This window comes from Betta splendens, chromosome 19 (assembly GCF_900634795.4).
Source record: "Betta splendens chromosome 19, fBetSpl5.4, whole genome shotgun sequence".
NCBI classification, from domain to species: domain Eukaryota; kingdom Metazoa; phylum Chordata; class Actinopteri; order Anabantiformes; family Osphronemidae; genus Betta; species Betta splendens.
In genome coordinates, this window is record NC_040898.2 from 7,550,241 (window position 1) to 7,577,882 (window position 27,642).

At 46.6% G+C, this 27,642-nt stretch overlaps 2 protein-coding genes across 19 annotated transcripts in view; one reads left to right on the forward strand and one right to left on the reverse strand.

Moving 5' to 3' along the window:
- LOC114858710 (NACHT, LRR and PYD domains-containing protein 12-like) overlaps nt 1-27,642 on the forward strand; it is a 351,989-nt gene that overhangs the window by 134,012 nt on the left and 190,335 nt on the right. The gene's annotated exons all lie outside the window — the stretch shown is intronic.
- LOC114846374 (RNA binding protein fox-1 homolog 3) overlaps nt 1-27,642 on the reverse strand; it is a 161,322-nt gene that overhangs the window by 9,227 nt on the left and 124,453 nt on the right. For 8 of the 10 annotated variants that reach the window (XM_055504752.1, XM_055504748.1, XM_029135275.3 and 5 more), the window contains 2 exons: nt 4,092-4,337; nt 2,351-2,497 (listed from right to left, as the gene is read on the reverse strand). In XM_055504752.1, the coding sequence (XP_055360727.1) occupies nt 2,351-2,497; nt 4,092-4,337 (393 nt within the window). Of the gene's footprint in view, nt 1-2,350; nt 2,498-4,091; nt 4,338-22,068; nt 26,741-27,642 lie in introns of those variants that run through there. The other 2 variants (XM_029135273.3, XM_055504753.1) reach the window with 2 other exon arrangements.

Genomic DNA, 27,642 nt, shown 5'->3' on the forward strand with positions numbered 1-27,642 from the left:
CAAACTTGGCTAGTTACTTGAAAATACAATAAAGACATTAATTATTAATAATATTAATTTACAAAATGAGATCAGGAGCAAGAAGTTCAGACATCAATAATTCAAACCTTGTTGCTCAAACTGAGCATTTTACTCAGTTTAAGTTAAAAATGTAAATTCAACACTGAAAACAATATTACTACATAAAATGTTTTGCACATTGTTGTTTTCAGGATTAAGTATTAATGTATATGCATCACCGGATAAAGTGCAAATACTCACAACCCACATGCAATGTTTTAACCACTGCTTCTGAACATACAGCATAAAATTTAATATTTTAAAGTCCATTATTTGGGTGAAGGGGAAAAATGCTGAGTTCTTGTGATGATTCTTTGCTGCTGCAACTTTCCAGAAGGAATGAAAAATATTTCATATTCATCATCTCATCTCAAGTCTCAGACAAAGGTGTTGTGGCTTAATAGTTAACGCGCCATCTATTATCGCCCTAATCTTTCAATCAACACAAACGTGCTGGCATCAGGCTCTCGAACGGCTTCGTTCCTGTGCCGATACGTTGATGCCTTCGGATTATAATTACACGTTACCTCCTCGGAGGCGACGCCGGCGAAAATCAGAGCCGTGTGGAATAATTGGGGAGGCAAATGAGAGTGTAGCCGTGAACAGGGCACATTAGAGAGAATTCCCTCGCCGGAAACAGTGAGCTACCTGGAATGCTGGAATAGGTGATTAGACAGGAGTAGGTGTCATTAAAAGTCCATTAGCAAAAACCCAACTCCTGGTGCACACACTGCTGGAAGGTGTGCGTGTGCCAGAGAGGGGTTTATGTGGGCTGAGTATCTAATGACTCAGTTAGGACCCCCACCTCTGGGAATGTGACAGTAAGGACCCTCGTGTGGCTGGCTCGCTAAGTGCCTGCTTATTAATTAAACAGCCGAGGCCCAGGGGACGACAGCCGTGTTGCATATCGGCTTGTCGGGTTTCAGCCGGCGTGGGGCTCGGGGAGCGGGTCGCATCCACCGGCTTCTGGGTCCACGTATCAGAAGTCATTCAAGGAAACGCGGTCAGTCTCAGTAAATATCTAGAGAGGCGCGGGTCGGAGTGTGACTTCGAGGCGTGGGACTAGATTACATAATGGATTTCAGCAAAATCTTGACAATGAGAGAATTGAATCGGCACATCATTGCTGTGAATGGCAATTATCGTTCTAGCATCTTCCCCGGCCTGGTAATTTCCCTCCCAATGTGTTTCCCTAATTATGAATTAAACTCAAATAAGCTTGGTTAATGAACCCGCTTTTATTTCTTTCTGATCCTGTGGCTCGTCGCCTTGTGTGTCTGCGTTGCTGCAGCCGGCAATCTGGCTTCATAAGCTGCATGTATCAGATGTGTATTATTTGTGAGCCACGGCGCGACAGACCTCCAGGTTGTGGCTGCATCACCTCTGATTGAACTTCTTGATACGGCTTTGTTTAATGCTCTCCTATCGCTTTTCTATTACAGCTTTTGCTGAAATGACGCAGGATTCCATTTACTATAATGCCCCCGCATATTGCCTTTGTTTGCATTGTGCCGGTCGTCTAGCAGGACCATAATAGGAGCTTGAGCCTGTTGCTCACTAGTCCTATTTTGAGTGGATGGAGGAGAGTGCCACTGGGGTCCATTGTGGTTAAAGGCTGAGCCCAGATGGAATCTGGAATGCAATGCTGCTGCGCCGGCCACAGTCATTAATCCTTAAAGCCCGACCATTAACAGGGAGAAACGAGACGGAGCGTATGAGTGTGGACCGCATGCGCCCCCCCCCAGTCCTGGCTGCTGCATTAGTATCAGTCTGCATCAATTTGTCGTTGCTATGTTCAGGCTATGTACATGTACTGCAGGAACGCTACGCGGCTGTAATTGAATGTCTATTAAAAGAATCTTCTTGACTGTGACTCTGTGACACAGATCAATATACAATCTGCCCTTTATCTCTACATTTCTTAAAAGGCACTTGTGAAGCAATTATGCGAGCATCGTCGCAGGCTGCCAGGTCACACGGTACCGCCACCGCGCCGCTGAAGCGACTCCTGATCTTATCACAGCCTCAGACGACTGAATGTATCGTCTCCATAGTCGTCCTGTCAGATCTCAGAGCTCCGTTTGGCTCAAAGACACGTGTCATCGACACACAGCAGGTGTGTTAAGTTAGTGAAGGAGTTAGAGAGTGAACGCAGAAGCTAAACTAGATCCGATGTTCACATTTGAGGGAGTGAGACACTACAACAGATGAGCTCTGACACCTGCCGTCCGTCTCCACCGCTCCACAACCTACAGAGAGTTTACTTCATTGCGTGTCTTTGTTTTCTCACCCCAAACATTTGACGAAGGTCAGGGTCTCGGAAGCGGAAAGGTATGTTGGACACATGTAATCTCTTGGGCTGCTGCTTCTCAGATGAATCGCTGGGCTGCAGGAGGTGCTGCTGGGAGCTCTCTGTCTGCACAACCTCCTCCGCTTGCTGCAGGGAAACAAGAGGAAGGCGGCGTCAACAATGCCCACAGTCCTCGGCAAGCTGAAGGAACTGCATGTGGAAGCTCAAACCAGTTCATGATAAAAGCCTTCCCCGTGTGACTGGAAAGTGTTAACTGCAACAAATTTGATGCAATGAGAATAAATGCAAAGTTAGTGTAGACTAAAATGTTGAGAAGGTCATAAGCTGGGTGACAGAGGTCTGGTTTCTCTATGTTAAAACTTTTTTTCAAAAGTTTCACTGTTCACCTCATGGTGGATTGTGAGTGACATGCTTTGCTTCATACTTGCTATCACATCACCTGTGTAGAGGTCCTCTTTAGACACATTATCATTACTGACCTATTAACAACAGGAACACACGGGCATCAGTGGTCTGGTTTTCCTGTGTGGCCTGGAGGCACAGCCTCAGTTGGAAAGCGAGGCCCTCTAGTGGCCAAGGGTTGAACTGCTGTCAAAACTCAAAATGCAAAGCGCACTGGGCTTTCTCACATGTTTGCGTCACATGTATTAATATGTGCAATAATGCTGTCAGTAGCATTTTATTAGGCCGAGCAGAGTATGGAACGGTTTCTGGGGCGTGAACCTTCCTTCACCACAGCCAACGGCCTAAATCTGTCTGTGTATCTGTCTGGCTTTGTATGTGGCCATTGCGCTCTTGCCTGACGAGAGAGCAGCCATGCAGGGAGAGGAAATAATTACATGAGCATTATCATACACAAGCAGGCCGAGCTTCCACAATGCAGGCGTGTACAAGAGACGGAGGGAACGGGGCTGTGTACACACACACACACACACACACACACACACACACACACACACACACACACACACACACACACACACACACACACACACACACACACGTCTGGGACATTTAACTGGGTGTGTAATCAGGAGGTGTCTGTGGCACACTGTGTGTGTGTGTGTGTGTGTGTGTGTGTGTGTGTGTGTGTGTGTGTGTGTGTGTGTGTGTGTGTGTGTGTGTGTGTGTGCGCGTGTGTGTGTGTGTCGGCGTCTGACTTGCTGAGCTCAGCAGTGCGCCTGTGGTCGACCCGCGCAGGCTATAATGGAAGCTGTCAGATGGGAGTGGTGACAGATCGCTAGATTACACATGGTTAGATTACACACGGCTAAAGAATCTCCCCTCACTAGAGATGGCACAATGGTGAACAATAGTCAGGTATGAGCAGTGACCAGATCCAACCAGATCAATTATAGATGTATCTTTAATTTCATGTAATATTGCAGACTATTAAAAAATTGTTTTGTACTAATATAAGATATGCTTCTCTGATATATTGCAAATACTACAAATACCCCAAGTGAGTTCCAGGCCACATGAGCACGTGCACGGTGTTTTTTTTTTCCGTGGTAACCATCTCTCTTGACAGTAACAGTTACAGCCTGTGACAAACTCTCCCAGTAATGCTGACTTCACCGTGCATCCTCCTGCTGGACTCCTCGTCCTGCCATCACCGTCTACACAACCCCCGCGTGCCTTCCCAGCGTGCTCTGCTCTGATTGGGGCAGACAGCTCGAGCGCTCCCCCACAACTAGGTGGTGCGGTTAGTGTAACTCACTGTTACTGTGCTGGCTGTGAGGGCGGTGCTGCTGTCGCTGCCCGGCTGCTCGCTCTGCGTGTGCGTGGCCGCGTACAGCGTCAGGGCGTGCTCGGCCACCGCGCTGGGGCCCGTGTAGTCGCTGGCGGGGTGGGTGTGCGGCGCGGCGTACTCCGCGGGGATCCCGTTCTGCGGCGGAGGCGGGTACTGGGCCGGCGGGAAGGGCTGGGCCATGGCTTCAGGGGGAGCCGGGGCCTCTTGGTTGCCCTGGAGGGGAAGCGCACAGGAAGCGGGCGGTTAATGAAGCCAAAACAAGCGTAAAACAGGCGTAATGTAAATCCTCCACAATCCCGATCGATCTATTTCCAGGAACTTCACACCAGACGCTGTCACGCTCCTTCTCCTCTGTCCGGGTTCTGCCTGATTTACATGACTATCAAATTATAATTTCCTCCAACCGCTGATGATGAATCCATTTGACAGAGGTGCTTTTCTTCCACACTTAACTTAATAGAAAGGGATTTGAAAATTGAAAAATCAGTCACAGCAACGAGGCTCTGACCTTAGCTGTTTCCAAAGTTTAGCCGATCAATAGCATTAGTGGAGCTGTTTAATACATGGGACCCGACTAAGCACAGGATCTGCCCACATTGTTTCTTGTTGCTTCGCTAATAGGATTCAGTTCAAATCAGTTTATTTATCTAGCATCAGTTCACAATAAATACATTCAGGTGCTACAATGTACATAATACATTTATATAGATCTAAACGATCCCATGTGAGCAACAGAGAAGAAGAAACAACAAGCAGCAAACAAAACACATTGAAGTTGGTTGAATTAACACTGGAAACATACAGAGGGGAGAAACACAACTCTCCCATCAGCACAGTTACGTTGTAGAGGTTTTCTTATTTCGAGAGCTAAATAACTTTCCATTTGTTTGGCCGTGACTTCTCTTAGTGCTAATCGCACAGAATCAGTGCGGGGTGGAGAGAGGCGGCCTGGGGCGAGTCCTGGTTCACTAAAACAAGGAACCTCATCAATAGGCCTCCCTGCTGCAGCATTGATAAAGCCCTAAGCTGATGTATGGGCCCAGACGAACAATGCGCACACACACACACACACACACACACACACACACACACACACACACACACACACACACACACACACACACACACACACACACACCCAATGACTCATGAACTAAGTTTAAGGGGTTAAAAAACTGCATCTGTTAAGTGAGAGCTGCAGGAAATAGTCGCACACACACACACACACACACACACACACACACACACACACACACACACACACACCCAATGACTCATGAACTAAGTTTAAGGGGTTAAAAAACTGCATCTGTTAAGTGAGAGCTGCAGGAAATAGTCGCACACACACACACACACACACACACACACACACACACACACGGTCATGCCTACAAGCACAGATGAAAGTGGTTTTGCTCTGCTGGGGATTAAGGTAGAAAAGAGAGAGCAGCAATAGCGGCTGAGGGAAGAAAGGAAAAAGGGCCAGAGGCAGAGTGAGAGAGAGTGTTATAGCCGTGAATTTCCGTCATCCATCAAAGTGACTGAGGCGCTGACACACTGAGACATCCCCAGATCCTTGTCAACAAATTGTGCTGGTAAATGATTTCTCCTATCAGCTAAATCATACTATCCATCCCTCTTTCCCTCCATCCATCTCTCTGGATCAGCCATCAGTCTCTGTTTGGCTGCCTTTCTGTACCCTTTGCTCATTGAGTTTCTTTTGCTCTGGCTCAATGGAAGCCGCTGCTTAAGGTCTGATGGACTCTGGCTCCATTGACACACCAGGTGCATGTATGATACAAATTCACCCATCCCTCTGAACACGTGGCTGTTGGTGGACGAAATGTGACCACCTCCCCAAAAACTTCTGAATCTCAAACTAATCCTCACAATTGATAGTCATTTAAGTACACGGACACGCAGCATCATAAAAGCCATCAATACACACATGCAAGTGCTTGGCTTGTATCGATTTCCTCCTTTTCAGCCATAAAGCAGCCTGGTGCTTGTTCCAGGAACTACAGTAAGCCCTTATGATTTTACACACACACACACACACACACACACACACACACACACACACACACACACACACACACACACACACACACACACACACACACACACACACACACACTGATATAACTGATTTGACTCAGTTAATGTAGTTTGTGTCCACGCTGACTGTAATTCAGACCAGAAAACTTGTGACAACCTTGAATTTTGAGGAATAAACGTTCTTGAAATGAAAAATGTGTGTATGCACAATTACTGTACCACCTTAAAACAGACGCTCTGAAGAAATCAAACAACGCCTTTCAGTGGGTGGGGGTCCGGTGGTCGGTCCAGCTCAGAGGCCCACTCCCCGACAGTAATACAGCGCATGCTCAGGCTTCTGCCTTATGCAGCTGTTTGGTCCGCTCTGTGTCAACACGCCGCTTCTCGCTGCTTCAGGGAGCGATTAATATTGATGTGCATTGCAGACATCAGAAAGAGAGGACGGGGAGCAGTTTGAGGAAAAGCAGAGGAAGAGCTCTCCCCAAACACTGCAGACAGTTAGTCAGTAAACAAAAAGTAATGGTGCTGTATTCCACCTTAATTGGCTTCACCCAAGGTTTGGCTAAACCTCTTGCTGCTGGTTTGGAAATGTATCTATAGTAGTCTTGTAGATTTTTTTTGCTGTTCTATTATTTAAAACACATTGTTGGACATCGGGTACAGCAACAAAACACATTTTAAATAATTCAAAATGATCATATGTAATAAAACGTCGGCAGCTGCTTCGGTGCCACACATGATCTCTAAATCCGTTGCCAAACGACGTATTCGATCTGTGTGCAGGTTTTTACAGCTGCCTGTGAGGCTTCAGGTTCCTTCTCTGAAATAGTTTGACGGCACGCCGATCCACTTCACGCTTTAAAGATTAATTAGCTCCAACTTTTATTTACAGCCGTTTCACGCGGCACAGCTTTGACCTTCTCTAATCTCAGCAGGTTCTTTCAGCTCCTCTAATTATGTTCCCCCCAAAATGACAAATCCATTATTTAGCGCAGGTTGATCAGCTGTTTGTTAGTTTGCCTGTCACCTGCGCTGGTGAGCTGCTGAAAACGGACAATCCATCAGTTCAGCTCTCACCTCGCCACCGTGAGAAAATATTAGTCACTGTTCTACATTATGGCGTCGTTATTAGCACCAGCGTCGTCCTGTAAAGCCACTGTGCTGACTTTGGCTTGAGAACAATATCCTGAATGAATATTAGTGTGTGTGACAGTGATCCAGCCCCTGTGAGTGAGTTATGCATGAGAGTGTGAGGCACATACAAACCTGCACACACCCAGCTCTGACAGAGAGGCAATGGAATCTAATTTAACACTTGGCTGAGCAGAGATTGGCCGACACTCCCAGTCCCTCGTTGGCCAAGCGGGGACACTCCAAGACCCAACCTCTGTGTGCGTGTGTGTGTGTGTGTGTGTGTGTGTGTGTGTGTGTGTGTGTGTGTGTGTGTGTGTGTGTGTGTGTGTGTGAGAGAACGAGTGACAGAGAAATCATGTTCATGAAAGAGTAGAGACTGTTTAAGATTCAGTGTGTCGCAGGTCCACTGGCTGACAGTTCCCTCCAGCCCTGCTACATAATATTCACTAACCCCCATAACAATGGCAAACATATGTAAATCGGCCTGTGTGCCCGATTCAATCAGAGCTCGGCACAAAGCCACCAGCGCCGCCGCCGCCGGCACATCCAGCAGAAGGAGCCGAGTTCAAGGCAGACGCACGGGCGTTTGTGTTTATCTCTTCATTTTAAAATCCTGTCGGCCGAGAAGAGGAGAAAAGTCAAACATTCGCGACTGTGTGGCCATTCAGCGTAACGTGACGGAGGAGGATGAGCGCGTAGAAACCTTCCACGGGCACTTAACATACGCGGTAAATAACTTGCTCCCTTATTGTAACTGCAGAGTCACGTTAAGGTAAAATACAGAGGACGCTGGAGGATGTGAACAAACTAAAACACACCACGGAGGCAGGAAAGGAAATCTAAGATTAAAAAAGCAAACAATAATAAACACTCTCCTATGAGACAGCGGGAATCAGTTCGTCACGATCAGAGGTAACGGCAGACGATAGCAATCCGCCGCTTCCCTTTGGGCCTCGGCGTCCGTGGCAGTAATGACCGGCCTCATTAAGTCTGAATCTACACGCGTGTGTGTTCTCAGGTTAATTGGATGCCACCGCATCCGTTTGTTTGCTTTCTATTTTTGCTCCGATTCTTCTCTGCATGTCTGTAGTAAGTAAAAAGCCTCAGGGGTGTTACACCATAGACCCCCCCCCCACACACACACACACCCACACACACACCCACACCCACATAGCTATTAGGCTAAATGGATCTAATCTAACTATGGAGATCGGCGGCTTCAGCTCAATCAGAGGAGATTGTCTCGTACAGGGGACTTTATCAATAGTGGACAATTGAGGCAGTGCTAATATAGTTCAATTAGCGAGCAAGGTGAGAAGTGAGGCCTTTTCAATTTCAACTCTCCATCTCACTTCCAAGAAAGTTTGAGCCTCCTGGAGGTCTCACTCTCCTGATTCCGCCTCGGTCTCGCTGGTCGAAACAATATCGCTGCTACTACAATAAGATGATGCTGGACTCGGTCCGTGCGCCCGCGTCCCACATCTGTTTTCCACTCTGTGGTTCCCACTAATCAATATGCCTGTCCTCATGGAATGCTGCAGGATATGTTAATCAATTGCCAATCTGGCTACACGGAGTGGAGGAGGAAGGATGCAAATGTGGAGACTTGGGTTCAACGGCGCACGAGGGAAACTGGGACATTTTCACATTTGATAAATGACCAAAGTTGGGCTTTTACTTTACGGCCGTTTTGGATTCAAGCGGGTTGATCATCAATTGAATGAAAAAAAAAAAATAAACAAATAACAGGGACTGCTTATTTTGGGATGGGCGTGAGACACGGAGGGGTGACAGCTCCTTCCTTCTCTTCTCCATTTCCCCCCAGATGAAGCCCTTTTCTGTTTTTCATTAATCCTTCTCTCGTCTTATTCTTTTCTCACTGGTGCACAATTCATCATGTCAGATGTTAATATCCCTAAAGGTCAGGGGAAGATCATAAAAGAGGAAAAAAAATGCTTTGTTAAACATTTTTCCCCTCTCCCCCCCCCGCCACCTCACTAACCTTACCGCGGGAGTGTCTGTTGGATGACCTGGACCAGCGTAACCACGACGATCTTTATGGAATGATTGATAACCATAGTAACACAAGCTCAGCAGCGGCGCAGCTCAGCAGCATGTGCTGAATAGTTTCTTCTTTGTTTATAACATACAACGTGAATGGGACAAGAGCTATATCCAGTTTTGCAGAATATAGTTTTTACAGAGTTGGTTGGATGGATTCAGTAATTTGAGTTGATGTCAATGAGGTTTAGTAACACCGACATCTTACAAACCTGTAGTGGCTTGATTTAAAAACAACATTACAAGTATTTCTGTTGAGAGACAGACAACTGAAAGGATTCTGGAAATGCCACAGCGTTAATTGTCCATTACATACACATGTACTCACTTATTTCCCCATCCCTCCACCATTCAGCCTGTGTGAAGCCACTCTAACGGGCACACTGCACTGAATAGGCAATGGAAAAGAGAGGAGGCCAGCAGGTCCACACCATGAAAACTATTGTGTTCAGAAAGAATCAATCAGTGCTTTTCAGCGTAATTCGATTCCATTCACAAAGGGCTTGGAAGCAATTTTAAAATGGAAATGCCACTTGACTTCAAGTGGAAGAGAAAGAGGGAGGAGGGAGGGAGGACGGAACCTATTCATCTGAGGCCGCTCTGTGTTTGGGTATCTCTCCCTCAGCACGGAGTGGCTCCACTCGCTTGTGTTTGAGCAGGCTGCGCGTTTTTACACGGAGCAGAAGCAAAATCAAAGGATGCAAATGCTCACTCCTCCAATGCCAAGTGTTGACTACAGAGACTAGAGAGTGTAAAGAACAAATCTAGGACATATGCGCGATTATTATGTGAAATTGACCAAGTTGGCCTGAGTGATTCATCAGGGTCTTTGTGGACGTTCTTGTCAGGATCTGTAGCTTTTCGGTTTCATTTGTTTCACACTCACGCTGCCTTCATGCAGCGACTCCAGCGCCTTTCATCACTTTGATCCACATTATGACCGCGCTGATTATCGACCTTAGTACCTGTCTGCCGCTGAGGATTTGTGAGTTTGATCTCTCTTCGTGCTCACGCGATATTGACCCGCTGGCTGTTTAATGGACCGGAGTTTGGTCTCGTGTCTGCCCTGCTGTTTTGTCATGCTAAGGAGCGGATTGCTCCATGTGGTTGCTCCTCATCTTCCTCCTCAAAGTCAGTTTGGGCCCTTTTCTTGGTATGGTGTATGCATATAATGTAAATATGGATAAAGTTTTTTATTATTATTTAATTTTATTAAAAAACATGCAGAAAGAGACTATTGTCACTGATTGTGCAGTAGATGATTTAGTGTTATATGAGTCAGTCAGACGTGAGAACCATGGTGCCATCAGTGACTCACCGTCGGTCTGTATAGCTGCAGCAAAGTGTGTGTTACAGTACAGTGTGCTGTCTGTAGGTGGTGCTCAGATTTACACACAGGTAAGTGACGGGAGGTGGAGAGACATTTAAGGACACATGTCTATATATATGGCACTGCACCGGTAATGTTGGTAATGTCATTACTTCATTCATCGTTCATTTGAGTTGTACGTTCATTTGTTCATCATCTTGTGTGTTGATGAGACACCTGTGGGTTTGACAAAGCATCAGAATTTAATGACCTGGGAGCGTGGGAATGAGGAAGGCTGACACAGACACACACACACACACACACACACACACACACACACACACACACACACACACACACACACACACACACACACACACACACACACAGTAATGTATGTGGTGAATGTTCCACTGTCCGGGATTAAGCCAAGGTCAGCCATGTGATTAGCACTTAGTGCCGGAGGCTAGCACTAGCAGGCAGTTTCTCCTTAATGAAGCCATCACTGCATGGAGACAGTGAGAGAAATACTACCAGTCAGCCCAACTGGATGTGCTGATTTACAGCTGTAGTAGTCTACACATCACCCATGCTAAAGGAATATATGGAGACGTGGCTGGAGGAGTAGTTAAAGTGTCATTGACTGACAGGCTGATGATGGAGCACCGGCTTCTAGTTCATTGGAATAGGGAGGAGAGATATTGTTAGACACATAGCTTCATACTGTGCGTTTTTCACTGGATGTGCAATATAATGTTTTGCTATTATAACATATTCAGTGGTAGAAAATACAGAACTGCACTGAGGTTGTGGAGTAAACTTTCAGAGATGACTTGCACAAACCCTAATTGAGAGACACCGCCTCATAAACATAATTGCTAGACGCCTTGTTCCATCCCATAGTTAGTGGTTCTATGTACAGGGTGAGGCAGGGACACTCTGATCCTGGAATTAATCTCTGCCATATGATTAATTATACAGTTGTGTTAGCCAGGGGGCTAAAGCTTCTGTTCCCCGAGGCACTGACCATACGAGGTGACAGCCACAGGAGAGGTCGGAGTCAAACCCGAGCTGTAGGCAGCAGACACACATCACTGCAAGGTGCCCATTGTGTGAGGTATGTTATCCCCTCACCAGTACTGTATGTACTGTACAGGGTGAGAGCTACAGCACAGGCAGCAGCACGGGTGTGAAGCAGGCAGGAGCAATACTGAGATGTGTTTGTTGACTCCCCTGAGACTGGGAAAAAAAAATCCTGTTGGTTTAAATAAAACTTTTCCTGGGGGTTACAAACATAAATGGGGATGTTTAGACCAGCTGGCAGCTGCGGTTTTATAATACGAGGCAGCATTTCCACCGACCTAAAATAACGGTTAATTAGAGAGAGAGAGAGATTTCCCTTTAACAAGAACTTAGTTTTTAAAGTTTAAGAATAGGATGTGTTGGTGGCTGATTCCTCAAAAATGTGGAATTTAACTGCTGCTCAAGGCATCTAATTAATTAAGTTACTCAATTAATTGTTGAAATAATCGATACATTACTCAATAGGTAAAAGCAGGGAGTGATGCCGTACTGTATGTTCAGTACTTGTCTTCTTCCCAGCAGGGGGTAGCATTGGTATCAGACATCATTATGGTTAGCACTAGCCTGCCTGTTATAACCCTGGGGTTTCTGTGTCCAGACAGTAGCAGGACTGCTGTTATTCCTCAGTACAGTATGAGAGGTAGTCACATCTGATTTTACAAATGATCTCAGCCCGTGCTGGACCAATCCACATCTAAAGTTACTTCACACGGGGACACGCTTTCATAAAGGCTGTGGGGTTCGCTTGCACTAAACAAGAAACCAGTAAGACAATGAATAAAAGGTAAATCAAGCGAGAGCAGCCAGCAGTAACTCTGTCCTTTAATATAGCTTATACAGCCAGTGGGGAGATAAAAAGAGACCGGACAAAGACTGGCTTAAATCACACACTCACACACACCCGAGGGTGTGAGAACGAGAGAAAGGCCAGGGCCGAGTCGGAGGAATTAATTGAGGTAGTTTGTTTCACAGCGGGGAGTCTATTAAATGCCATGTCACCAGTGGGCCATGGGGAGTAACACACTAACGCCGGGGCGGGGGAGAAAATCAGCACTCAGACGGAACCTCGTTCATTTTTTCGTACAACGTCTCTCTCCTGCCCTTTTTCCATTCACCCCCCCCCCCCCCCCCCCTTCCTCCAGTCTTTGATGTCCAGCGTGCACTTGATCTGCGCCGCCCCTATTTTCCTCTCCTTTCACTCTGTCCTTCCGCAGCACAACGTTTTCTAGCTTCGCTCTCCCCCGACAGGCCTGGTCTCACGCACCTCTTGAATAAACTGCATCAACAGCCATCACTCACCGCCGGTGACTAATCCTCGTGACCGGACGAGAGTAAAAGTTGTCGTCTGCTCCGTGGCGCTGCTCTTTTTTCCAACAGGTCGTGGCAGATGGCCGCCCACGCTAAGCCTGCGCCCGTTGCAGCTCGTGAGAACTACGAGGCCTGATTCAATATGACGCGGAGGGAACGTTTGTCTTCACTGAACACTTTCCTTTCCCATGTTTATCGTGCGTGTGACTATTTGGAAGTTGGATCATGCAGAGTCAACATTCCAGCTACATTCAAAGCGAGGAGCTTGCATTATTCATCCCATAAACCTAATACCGCATGGTTTATGTTTACTCGGTGGATGAGATGGGGGAAAGAAGGAAAATCTGGACGCACGCCCAGCACCTGTCTGAAGACTCACCCACGCTCTCCCCCTCTCCAGCTAGAAATATTGACTGGCAAGCACTCTGCCCAATCAAATAAATTTTCTGCAAGACATGCCAAAGGTGACGCCTGAGAAAATGGAGGGTACACGGGGAGGAAATGGTGGGACGGGAGCGGGGTGAGTAATGGAGTCGGAGGAGAGCGGGCATAGGAAGAGTTGAGAGTGGAAAAGAGACGAGGAAGGGAGACAGAGAAACAGAGCGAACGGTGGATGATGTCAAATGTGTGATAGTTAAATTAAATGCAAGGATGTGAGTAGCAATCCAAAAAACTACTGGTCTAAAAGACCTCGTCTGCTAAAAAGAGTATTCATACACCTGATTATGTTGATAGTCAATGCATCAAAATGCACAAAGACAGGTTGGAACATACAAAGCAAAGGTAACTAAGCCACTGCCTTAGTTATATGGATGTAATCATAGGGGCAGGAGTGAGTGTGTGTTAATAGCATATGGTTCAAATGATCCCAGGTGGAATGTTTGTGTGTGTGTGTTGGTCCATAGTGAAACAAGATGAAAATAACAGCAGCGCCTCATCAATTTTTTATACCAAACAACAAGTCGGGCAAGAAAAATCTGCCAGGAGACCTATGTTAGCCCGGCCTCTGTGAGCAGGCTATGAGTTAGTGTGAGTTAGGAGGAGGCGTGTGCGCTCACATTGTCTAACAGTAATATTAAGAGCTTAGATTAGAATTACGCAAGACAAGAGCCGCTGCTGAAACTCAGCAAATGTACCGGTTCCAGCGCTAAGCAACAGCGGAGCACAAAATGTCAGACCAGACTAATCAGACCAGCGTCTGAGGAGAAGAGTGACACTATAGGATGAGGATGTGCACAACGACTAAACTGAGCAATATCGGTTCAAATTAATAAGAAGAAGGTGGTGGAATAAATGTTTTAGAATGAACAGATGAGCTCAGCAGGAATTCACAGTGCAGCTGATTCTGACGGGCCGGATCAACGTGGACTTCATCCTCCGACCCGTGTCCATTAGTGTTATTATCTAATGTCACTGTGTCCCGTGCTCTGAGCCTGGATTTAATCACAGGTCGAGTCAGGCTGAAGTAGTGGCAGACTGATTAGGAGAGATTTGTCAGTTCACTCAGGGATTTGCTGCTTTGCATAGGAGGCGGTCCTCTTTTACACTGCAAGTGTGTTTAAAACCAACTGAGTGCAGCTGAGATACCTCATTCAACACTATTCGCGTGACACCTGCTTGTCGACCACCTGAGAGATGTCGCCTTTGCCCATGGCCACGCTCCCATCTCCCCCTGCCCTCAAACCCTGCGCCTCCTTCAGAGTGCAGCCTCTGACCCCTTCATAATGGGAATGATATACATTGCAGGTACTGGTCAAGGCATCTATTATGAATGAGACATAGTGTAGAGTTACTAGCGCTGGTAATAGATGGACTGAAAAGCACACACACAGGACTCCCATCCCCAGCACACCCCACGCTGCACCTCCACATGCACCCGTGAGGTCAGGCCCTGTGACTGGGGCTGAGAAGGAGCAGGTGTTGTGTTGACAGCTCATGGGTCGAGGGCAGCAGAAAGATAAAGTTGACATTAAGAACGCTGCAGTTCGACGTCTCGAAGCGTTAATCGTTTGTTACACAGCTGTTAGTGGCTCCGTGACGTGAACTAGAAATAGCAGGAGGACTGTGTGGAAGCGTGTGCCATTAGGACGTATTAAGGGAATAGGGGAGCGTATTTACATGGTGCAAGGATGGTACTAAAGAAAAACTGCATAGGAGGATTGTTGTAGGACACTATTGCACCATCTGTGATTCATGCCATAGTGTTCGTATAATAAATCATGAGAGGGTTCATACAGAGAAGCGCGACACGAGAGTGAAAATCTCTCCTGGAGGAGAGGAGAGCGAGCGAGCGAGCGAGCGAGCGAGCGCCGGAAAACAGCGAACGTGTTCCTCGCGTCGCTGGGAACTGCCACATGGCGGAGAACAGAAGGAGGGAGCCGCAGTTCTGAGAACAACAAGGCAGTGTGAGCGCTGACAAAGAGCAGAGGAGAGGAGCCGGGAGGGTGGATGTACAGTCAGGCAACACAGGAGGCCGTGTGAAGTAACAGACTGCCTGAACGCAACGCGAGGCAAAGGCTGGAGAGAGAGAGAGAGAGAGAGAGAGAGAGAGAGAGAGAGAGAGAGAGAGAGAGAGAGAGAGAGAGAAAGAGAGAGAGGGAAGCAGCTGCAGGGATGACTCAAGATCTGAGTTCCTGAGATGTAGATCACTGAGCGTGATAGTAAACAGCTATTAGATCAGATTAGAAGTTCAGAAACTTTACATGTAATATAATAACGCTTTATTTTGAAAAGAATTCCAGTCAAGTGTCTGTAGATGCTGGCTTGACTCCAGTCCCTTCATGAGTTTCTCTACGCAGTCCCCGTAGCGGGCGAATTGGACCTTTAGATCATCCCAGATGCTTCGTCTCCTTTATAGGAAAAGCTCTGCGGGGACAAGATGTGTTGTCTGAAGGTGTTAGAGGGAAATCAGAGGAGCAACCTCCACTACGGCCTAACCACCCCTGCCTGAAGGCTACTTCCCTCCACCGGTAATACACGGCACTGCACGAGCGGTTGCTGCACGCGTGCACATCTGCCTCACATGTAAAAGAGCAGCCAGGACCCATGTGACCAGGGAATACTATGAGATCGCCCACAACATAAGAGCAGGAGCTTCTAGGGAGGAAGTGGGCGTTTTCACAGGGCAGGCGCTGCGATCGGCGATGGACTACCACCGAAGCGGTGGCCTAATATTATCAAATGAATTCAATTAATATAATCTCATTTCCACTTAAGTGCTGCTCCTCTAATTAAGTATAGACCGACACAGGACACGGACCACCTACTGGTTAGCAAAGCATGACAGAGAGCAACTCTGAGCGCCGCGCACGTGGAAACGGGGGGATTCACGCCGCACACGCACACGCACACGCACACGCACACACACACACACACACACACACACACACACACACACACACACACACACACACACACACACACGTGCAGATTAATAGGACCGGTACATATGAAGCAATATCTGGAGGCTGGTGTAATTAGAGCCAATTCAATTGCACTCTGATACTTCATTATACACCTGCCAACAAAAGTAGCGATTGATAGCCATATTTTCCATCTCCACTTCGTTTTCTTGCTCATTAATGGGGTGGAATTAATGAAAATGGCTCTGAGTGGCCGTACTCGCTGCTCAATGGCTGCGTTTGTGCTGCAGGAGCTGCTTGTGTGGGGAAGTGTGTTTGTGAACTTTTCACCCGAGGGTCCTAATCACAGTAGTTTATAACACACACTATAATTCACACAATGACTACATGCATATATAGTATACATATGCATGAGGGGAACCTATCAGCAGCCTCTTTGACATGAATGCCTCCTAATGGGGTTGTTTCTTTTAAAATCTTCCAAGTTGCCATATCAGAGCAGTTGCTGGTGCAGGTTGCCGGTGTTCCTTTCATGAGACTAAAATGCTGAGTTGTCCCTTTGCCCCGGCCAAACCCTGCTTGTAAAGAGGGGCCGGGCTTATCAGATTTCACATGCATGAACATACAGTACAGGCACTCTGTCACATACAGTGACTGTGGAATTATGTCCAATAGATCACATCAAACCCCTTCATCACACACACACACACACACACACACACACACACACACACACACACACACACACACACACACACACACACACACACACACACACACACACACACACACACACACACCTAGAAGCGCTCCGGAAGAATTAGCAATCATCTCAAGTCGCAATTGTCACTGAACAATCTATGCAAATCAGGGTTAATTGGAGCCTCCAAATACAGCTGTCAGTTAACGTCAATATTTGTCTGTCAACTTAGATCTTGTTCTCATGGTAACTGTAATTAATCTAATTAAGGAGAAAGGACGTGACTTGTGTGTGTACCAGGGTTTTAAAGTTTAAATGTGATAGAATGCATTTAAATAAAAATGTCATCATGATTATCATCGTTCGTCATCAACATTTCTGTAAATGAATAAACAAACAAACAAATAAACTCTCTCGCTGTCACCAGGATTTATCACACTTATTACAGTTTATAGCTACTTTGAGTCAACACAGTTCAACTAGTGCCACAATGATTACGCACTACAAATCTACTGTAGCCTGAACAACTATTCGTCCCATGTGTCTTAAATCACAAATGAATGATTCTGATAAAATCCTGTTGGAAGAAATGGCATCACTCTAATAGAAGCAAATGATTCACTGTCCAGATCAGAGAGAGCTTCTGATGTGGAGCCCAAATAAAGAATAGACTAAAACAGGTTTTTGTAATAGGCCCATGGACATTTGAAAGGAAGTTCCAAACATTTTCCTCCTCTGGTTCGACGTCCCACCTCTTCTCCACCCGCGTCCCTTTATTTATTTATCTGCATCTCTCTGCGACTGCACTGCTCATCCAGCCACACGACAAGTTAAGAACTCCTAAGTCTCTCGCCCCCTAAGTGTAGCCCCCCGTCCACGGAGATTAATAAAGTGGAAATCCTAAAATGTTTCCAGTGCCGCAAAACCACCAGGTGTCCAACACTATTTGAATTATATTAGGTTGTAATAAGCATCTTGGAGCCACCTTTTGCATTTCCTGGTGTGTGAGTCAGAGCTAATGGATACGGGCCGATTAGGGGAAGACAGCGATTCAGTGGATAAGCATAATCATGACAACGTTTTTATGACAACATTTTTCTCCCCTTCGGACCCGCACCTCGCCCCCGCCTCGCCCCCCGCCCCCCAGTTGCGCCACACGATCATAAATAACAGCTGAACGATGGAGGATTTATGAGACACAAATATCTGAGTAGCAGCCTCATCATTTCACAGTCTGTCACTGTAACTCAGCAGAAAAACAGAAAAAGAGCGATACAGTACACACACACACACACACACACACACACACACACACACACACACACACACACACACACACACACACACACACACAAACGGAAAGAGAACTGTTTATTTTAATCTTTTTCCACATATTTAACTCAATAAATCAATTATTTATTACCGATTCCTGACTCTGCATTAAACAAAGCTACTCTTCGCAGGCGGCGAGCGGCTTCGGACCCTACGCCGTAGTCTAAACTGCATTGCAGTCACACAAGCTGCAGTAGCTGAGATCGGCGCACTTGGTAGCGTTGCGGGGGTCATGTCCTCTCATGTTTAACGTCTGCATCGTAGTAGTTCCAGCGAAAGGAACTGGCGCTCGACAACAACGAGCAGAAAACAACACGATGCGGCCGCACTGACCATCAGAAGACACTGAGATGATGCTGCTCGTGGCATTAATAAGCTGCATCTCTGTATGAACAAAACAAACTAAGCTGAGCTTTGTTTTTCCTGCCTAAAGCTGTGCTAATATAACTACAAAAGCATGCTTTGTAGGGATCAGTTAGCCTTTTTAATGGATAACCCCGCATTAGCAACCCCAGCACCGCCGCTGGAATGCACAACTAATGCCTGTTGATGACGGGCTTATGAGGCGTAAACACCACCCAACGAAAAGACAAAGGACAGCTGAAAAAACTGGAGAACCCTAATGACAAAAAAAAGAGAAAACAGGAGGACGGAAACAATGAGAGACAAGAAAAGGCAGACGTACAACTAAGGCCTGTGCTCCGTCCAATTACTTTGTTCTTGTTTCATAAATTGGGACACGGGTGAGAAAAGCTAATGAGAGTTAGAACACGCTGTCTGGTGGCGGTGTGTGTGTGTGTGTGTGTGTGTGTGTGTGTGTGTGTGTGTGTGTGTGTGTGTGTGTGTGTGTGTGTGTGTGTGTGTGTGTGTGTGTGTGTGTGTGTGAGAGTGTCTTCGAGCAGCTGTGTGTGTTTAATATAGGTGAGAGATTGAGATTAGTTATTCAGTCCTAACATTGAAAGATGTAAAACGTGTTCGGCGTGAACTTGGCCTTGGAGCAGATGAACTTATCAAAGCTCGGGAGAGACGTGTCAGCGCGGGGAGGAGGAGGAGGAGGGGACCGTATCTGCCAACTGGGTCTGAGAGGGAACGAATCGCTTCTGAAAACATCACTGGAATATCATCAGGTCAATATCCACCGCCTCCTTTAAGTCCTGTATGTCTTTCTGCATCTTTGAGCTGGAGTGTGTCTTTAATGATGGTGTCCAACAGGTGGAGGCCTCACACACAGCTTGTGCCATGGATACCAGCACCGTCACTGGACTGCAGGTTAAAAAAAGGCTGGTAAAACCTGTAAAACCGTTGCGATCCAAGACTCTAACAGCACCAGGACCGGAGCCTTTAGAAGCTCCCAGCTCCAACGGACGACCGGAGGTTTCTCCCACAGAGGCAACAGCATCACTTCAGCCTCTCATATCAACAGCAGCGTCAACATGGCACACCGACAACAAACAAACAAAGGGCTGCTCAGTATACTATTATTTCTGTTTGCTTGCTCAACGTAGCATCTGCATGTACAGTAGTAGAAATGCGTTTCAGCAGCTGTGTAATCAGAATTGATTTGGCTGCATCAGACAGACAGACAGACAGACAGACAGACAGACAGACAGACAGACAGACAGACCTATCCAGGACGTACCCCACCTCTCACCCAATACCAGATTTGATTGGCTCCTGCACCCCTGCAACACAAGCTGTTAAGAGAATGGACACATGGTGCAATGCACGCTGTCTTTCAAATATCGCATTTCCACACAACGTGCGTTCTGCAAAATAATAAAAGTAGGCAAAGAACAAGACAAAAGTGAGGCCCACGAAGAAGAGCAAGAAAAAAAAAAGGCAGCTAAGACTGGTTGGTCGCAGTTTAAACGCTACGTGTGCCTGAGTGAAGAGTCCTCCCTCAGCGTCTCCCTCCTTCGTTGGCGAGAGCAGAGGAGCTTGCATAAGCAGATTTAGCACATGATATTGACTTAAGAGGACTTTTTATTCCAAGGCGATGCCTGGGAAAAAAAAAGAGAAAAGAAAGACAGACAAAGGGGAAGATGAAGGAAGAGAGAGATAATTGAAATCCAATATGCAGAGATGGGAAGAGGTCATTGTAGTGGGGGGTGTATGTTTAGCTGTGATCCGTGTTGTCTGTTCAAATAGATGGATGAGCATGAGCAGGCAGAGGAACAGAGGGTTTAAACGCAGAGCACAGACTACTTAGAAGTGAACCTGTGTGAGGCTCATACTCATTAAAATTACTTTGTGCAACCATCACAGCCAAAAATATTTATTAGTTTCATTCCAGCTCATCTCAAAATATTAATAATGTTTTTTTGCAAATTATCTAAACAAAGGATGCTTTTCAACCACTTGTAAAGGAGCTGGAATCCATACATAAATTCTAAAGAAAATATTATCAAATGCGCAGGCAAAGGTGAAAACAACAGCAAAAGTTTCTGGAATGACGCATTTGTGCCTCCCTCCACACACATTTTCAGCTTGCTCCCTGTAAGAACAGTGCTAATGATGAGACCACATCGCCGCTGGAAACAACAGAGACATTAACTGGATGCTCTTCTACTTTTAAAGACAACTGCAAAAATCGAAAAACTGTCAAAGAGAAATCCAACAAATGTGAAGGCAGTCCATCGCGTTGAACTGAGTGTGTGTTCATGGAGCCCAGCTGGTGCACTGTGTGTGTGTGTGTGTGTTGCCATCAGGTGATACTGTAGGTCTGGGCTGCCCTGTAAAGGTGATGTGTGAGGGTTATTTGGAGTCTGGACGTGGCAGGTTAGCTCACTGCAGCCTGCTCATATTTTATATGGTAGCTCTCTCCAGTCTTATCATATTTTATATGGCCGCAATAACAAACTGTCTGGAGAAAAAAGGACCGCCTGCCACCGCACATGTTGCCAGTAGTAAAACCAGGCACGCACGCACACACACACGCACGCACTCACAGAGGCATGATAAATGTCCTGGTGCATAACGTGGCAACTGACCAATGTTGTGTCGATAGAGTGCTTTTACCATAAACAGTGAGCGAGGCGCACGGTGATAAATGAAGGAACACAGCACAATTAATAGAAACACAGCCAAGTGAATGAGAGGCAGGCAGCCACTCCAAGAAGTGAGCCAGCACTCATTTGGTTCTACTGTCTAATTCAGTTTTGAGCCGACATCTGTCCCTGTCCTGCTGCCCACTCGACACACACACACACACACACACACACACACACACACACACACACACACACACACACACACACACACACACACACACACACACACACACACACACACACACACACACACACACACACACACACACACGGGGGTGGGGTGGGTTACTCCATGTGTTCATCCACTCAACATCACTAAGAGTGCGCAAGTAACTAAAAAAAAAGGGTAACGTAGAATAAAATGAAGTTTTGTGCTGAAAGGCAGTCAAAAAATGGCTAATCTCCCGAGAGGTTGGAAAAGTTTGAACGGACAGACAACGGGGGACGTGCTGACGGAGTGACGTGCTCTGCTGCAACGCCGGGCTGAAACGCCAGAGAGTTGAGAAAGTCCGGCGCGGAGGAAGAATAGAAATGGCTGCTTTCTTACCTGAGGCAGATAGAGGAAGGCAGGGGAGCACTGCAGAGACGGGGGGAGCATCCCGGAGCCGGACAGCAGCATACAGCCGGTGTTCGCCATGGAGCACAGCATGTGGAGACGGGACACCTTACTCATAGAGCCTCAGTTACACCTCTGGCTGCCGACGAGCTGCTTCCTCCCTCGCTACCTCTCTAGACCTCGCTCTTTCCTCCTCTCTCTGTCTTTACTTTGTTGTTTTTTTTTTGTTTTTTTGGTGCCCTCTCTTCACGCTTTTCCACTTCTCTCAGTGGCAGCGAGGAGCAGCCAGAGAGTTACTACTGGAGTGGATGCAGACGAGGGATGCCCGCGCAGTCTCACACACACACACGCAAACACACACACACATGCGCACGCACGCACACACACCACTGCGGCTGCCACACACACACACACACGCGGGCGCGCGCGCACTCTACGCAGCCGGAGCGTCGAGCAAATCGCGCGCGTGGGAATCTAACGTGTGTAGACGGGAAAACTGATGCTTCTCTCTGTTGCTCTCTCCTCTGTTTACTTTGAAAAGAGGCTGGAGGAGCCGAGGGCTCGCGGACGGGCACGGAGGGGAGGGGGGAGCGAAGGAGGGATGGAGGGAGTGGGAAGGAGGAGGAGGCAAAGTGAAGGAGGCTTGGGAGGTCCTTGAGAAATGAGGCTGGATGCGATTGGAGCGGAGCAGAGGGGGCGAGGAGGGCTGAGGGGGAGGGATCGGAGGGAGGAAGGAGTGGCTGGGAGAGGAAGGATGAGAAAGAGGTGGGAGGAGGAGGAGGAGGAGGAGGAGGAGGAGGAAATTCTCTGGGGTATTCCTACATCAAATGGGCAAGCATGAGCGAGAGAGAGAGGGAGAGAGAGAGAGAACACACACACTAGCAGCTGATTCGTGCCATTAACCCTTTCCTGCGAGGACCGACCACTCGCTAATCGCCAGCTCGCAGCAGTAGGAGCCGTCGAACTGCTGCTTCCTCTGAAACTGAACTGAATCACAGCCCGGCTCCACGCACAGCTTTCTAGAGACACGTTTTAAGCAAAGAACATTTCCATCAGCTTTACTTCGTTTTTTTTTTTTTTTTTTTTTTTTTTTTCCGCCCGTAAACCATTTCAACATGTTCCTCCAGGATCCCATGCAGGATCCCAGTGCGATGAGAAAGCTTTAAAGACGCCGCACGCTGCTTTGTTCAACACACAAAATGAGTTTTATTAGCGTTGGCTCGGCATAAATCTCACTCTCTGATGATTTGGATGAAGAAGAAAGCCGAACATCCAGGTGGAATACTCATCCCCTGAAATTGTTTCATTTTATTTAAGAAACAATTAAGGGCGGAAACAATTACAGTGTGTGTTTAATGCCTTTGTAAAAATCACAGAGCTCTTGCAAAGGCTTAATTTAATTTATAGCTCAGCTGTAGGGAGGATATTTTCTTTAAGCGCGGCTTTTCCCTAGAAAGAACAGAGCTAATGGCTGAATAATGAGATACAGCAAAATATACATCCCCTACTGCCTTTCTCTCCACTGCTTCCTCCCTTCCTTCCCTTCCTCCGTGGGGCCTCGGAGGAGAAAGGCAGCCAGCAGTTTGTTCATATTTGGATTTTATATGTTACGTTTGATGTACTACAGCTATTCACCCAGTGAATAAACGATTTAGCTTCGTCGGAGGCTGGTGGAGGGAGACCCGTTACACACGTGGACACCCGCTAAGAGAAAGCCTGGTGTTCATTTTGCGAATACTCACTACAGCCTCCAAATATTTTTAATAATCGTTTTAGAATCAGAAAACATAAAGCGTTCATATTGCAGTTAAATTAGCTCTTTCTCCCTTCGCGGGTATCACGCACTACTGAGTAGCACATTACATCTAAAACTGGCTTATAATGGGGTTTTAAGGGGAAATAAATGCATGTGGTTGTGCACCTTCACAAGCTTATTAAAATGTTTGCTCACTTAAGGTCAAAGGGAAATGAAAAATGGTGGCATTTTGTATTTGGCTAGAAATGTACGAACCGTTTAAAGGAGGTCTGAGTCACAGCAACACAAAAACGAACACGGGGTCACGTTCTAATAATAGAAGACCATGATCAGTACGAGCATTGTTATTAGGATTCACCAGCACGTTCAAATACATAGATTCATGCATATTCATACGACAGATAACAAATAAGCAGTTGGACTCCTGTGAGCGAGCAGAAAGAGCAGCGTTGCCCGCGTGCAGCTGAGGGGAACGCGTCGCCAACAGGCCGCGTTCCCGAAATTATGTCCGAGCCCATTTGCATGTGACATTGCTGTTCCTGTGTTGTCAATTTACATCCTGCAGTTTGATGATTTTTTTTTTTTCTCCCACCGTGTGTACTCGCCAATGAGATTTAAATGTAAATTTAAATCTAAATAGAAAAGTCACTTTGTGATTTCTGCTGAAGTGTATTTTTACATAAAAATCTTGTCTGGTGCAGCTTTAATTCAATCTTGACTCTCCGTCCTCTCAGTCGCTCAATAAACTGTCACCAATTACTCGTAACCTCCGGTGCATTTTATTGCTAGTAATGCATAATGTCATATCAGAGGCAAGGTAGTAGCATGTTGATGAGAGTCTCCTCTGAAATGTAAAGCAGAGCACAGACAACGGGGCTCGCTCCATCTTCACGTTAACCAATGCGAATGACACCCTGTGCTGTTGTGTGTTATCGTTTATTGATCTTCGTGGCCAGAGTTCCAACGGCTAAAAGTTTTTGCCGACTTTTCTTCCCTGTCTTTATTTGCTCTTCCTCTGAATGTTACCTGGGCCTGTTGAAAACTTAAAAGGCCCATGACATTGAGGCTTCAAAGCCCCGCTTCAGCATCAAAGCCAGTTTGAACATATTGAAATATTTATCGTTTTTATTCTCCCCCCCCCCCCCCAGATTTATGCGCTTGATATTGGCACCGTGGGATGCATGCGGTACGTGGAGGCAGAGGTCAGAGTCTGGTGTCCTGTAGCCTGATGTTTGTACTGATGAAAAACAAACACAAAAACAAATTCATAAATTAAAAATAAGGAGTTAAAGAAGGAGACAGAGTCAGCGCTCATGTGGGGCACAGGAAGGTAAGCTGGAAAAGTGATTTGAAAGCAGAGGCCGAGCCTGGCTGGTAGGTCAAGAAGGTACTTACAGCATATATACATATATAGATATATAAAATATACAGCATATAAATAAAATGGTTCATGTGTCTGTGTGGAAGGAACAAGGAGGACGAGAAATTGTATGTGAATCCAGGCAGAAAATAAGAAACTGCGCAGAGAAAAGGGTGCTGAAGTTGTAAATGCATTAGCGTGTGTGTGTGTCTGTGTGTGTGTGTGTGAAAGAGAGAGACAGAGGGCGAGAGTATGAAAGAAAAGCGTTGTGTATTATGTTTATAGGTAGAAAGATTTGGAATAGAAGCTTTCATAAAAACAGTTCGTCGCTGTGGACGGACGGCAGGAAACTGGATTTTCAGGCTACTTTCAGCAACAGACACTCCGCATTCGGTGCATTAGCAGGTAATTACGGCAGCGCTGGGCGGTGGATGCGAGGCCGAGCGAAAATAAAGCCTGCTTGTGCGTTCGCGGCGAGGACCAACTGTGCGGCTCATTAAAATGTGTTTCATAGTTAGTTGAGAACAGAGGAATACGAAATAAATCAGACTCCGGGAAGAAGCAGCGAAGCCGCCTATAAAAACTACCGGACGGACGCGAGCAAAGCGCCAGGTTTGTGCTTACAGTACATGGGAACACTTCAGCATGCGCTTCTACATCATTAATTCAAAAAGGCAATTAATGATTTATGGAGAGCAGCCATTTACATCTACAATATCTACATTTTTATTACACTGTCAGAACGAGGCCGTTTGAAGCCTTTTATACGATTTGGCGTAATGAAGAAGCAAACATGGGAAACGCTGACCCAAGACTCAACGACAGCTTTGTCGGGGATGAATTTCTCCACCCTGACACAGCCCAGCTTAAGACATCGCCAACGCGGAGACACGAGTCCACTCACGCTGCCTATCCAAATTGAGTTTGACCCCACGCTGAGCCTGATTGTATTAGAGCACAGGCCAACATGATTATGCTGCTCCAGTCGGGTTATTAGGGAATAATAGTAAATCTAATTGGATAGTAATTAGCATGGGACTATTCACTGTGCAGCGCTAGGAATGGAGGGGAGGGTGTGCAAATGTCCACGGCTGATTAGAACAAGGTGTAAAGGATGTCCCACTAAAATGACACATTATGGAGAGAGAGGAGTGGAGGAATCACAGTAGTACACACTAATGTTGCGTTAACACACTCACCTGCCTCTTTTTGCTGCATGTAAAACCTGCTGATTTACACTAGGGACCAATCTGGATCTGTGCTACTATCGCTCGCACTTCTAGGAGCCAACCAGGTGTGTACAGGTGTGGCCATTTTCCTTTCTCCTTCCATGACCACAGGCTCCACACAGGGGAGCAGCCCGGGACAGGGCTTCCATCAGCTCCCCTGAGGACAGCGAGGGGATGGAGCCTTTAATGTTCAGCAAATCTGTTAAAGGAACATCCATCATCGATGCCCCGGCTGCCCAGCCAAGAGGTCACGGCAGACGTCGAATACGCATCATTCCATCCTTTGTTTCCTTCTCACCTTTGTCAGAGAAATTCTCATCCTTCACACGCACCCGGGCATGCACACACACGCACGCACGCACACACACGCACGCACGCACGCACAAACACGCACGCATGCACGCACGCGCGCGCGCGCGCACACACACACACACACACACACACACACACACACACACACACACACACACACACACACACACACACACACACTATGTCTTTTCCAGTCAAACAGGATGAATTGCTGCAGAGGACAATAGAAAACGGTGAAATTGAAGAAATTTGCTTCACTCTTTATGCATTCAGAAACAAAATAGGTCCCCGGTCTTCAGGACGCAGTCCAGTGGCTTTTCATATTTTGACGTCACAGGAATGCAATTCTCAATCCGACCCGTTCTGCTTTAGCACTCCCAATGCTCAGCTGCAATATATCTCCTACCCATATGTTACACGCACACGCGCGCACACACGCAAACACACAAGAGGAAGTAATATATTGGTGGGAGAATTTAAGAGCACCACCACCAACATTTGCATTTCTGAAATGAGTGCATCTGATTTATAGAAGCACAGGCCTGAAGCATCTTGGGAAATGAGGCGGGTGGATAAAAACTACGTTTCCCAGAGGCTGGATGTTTTGGCCATGTCAGCAGCAGGCATTTCAAAGATGTTGTTTTGCAGTGTGGGTAAATTTCCAAAACGAGAGAGAAAGAAACAAAAAAAATGAATAAGCAGCAAAATAACTTTCTGCGCGAGGATGAATTTTCAGGCTTTTTTGTGTAAAGGGAAGTTGGAAGCGGTTTCCTGGAGCAGAATAATTTGTTCTTCGAAGCATCAAAGCCAGCTTCAGAAACAAACGTTTTTTTTTTGAAGAATCTAGAAAGGAGAGGAAATGAGAGTAGAAAGAGAGAGGAGAGGGGGCAATGAGCTAAAACAATATG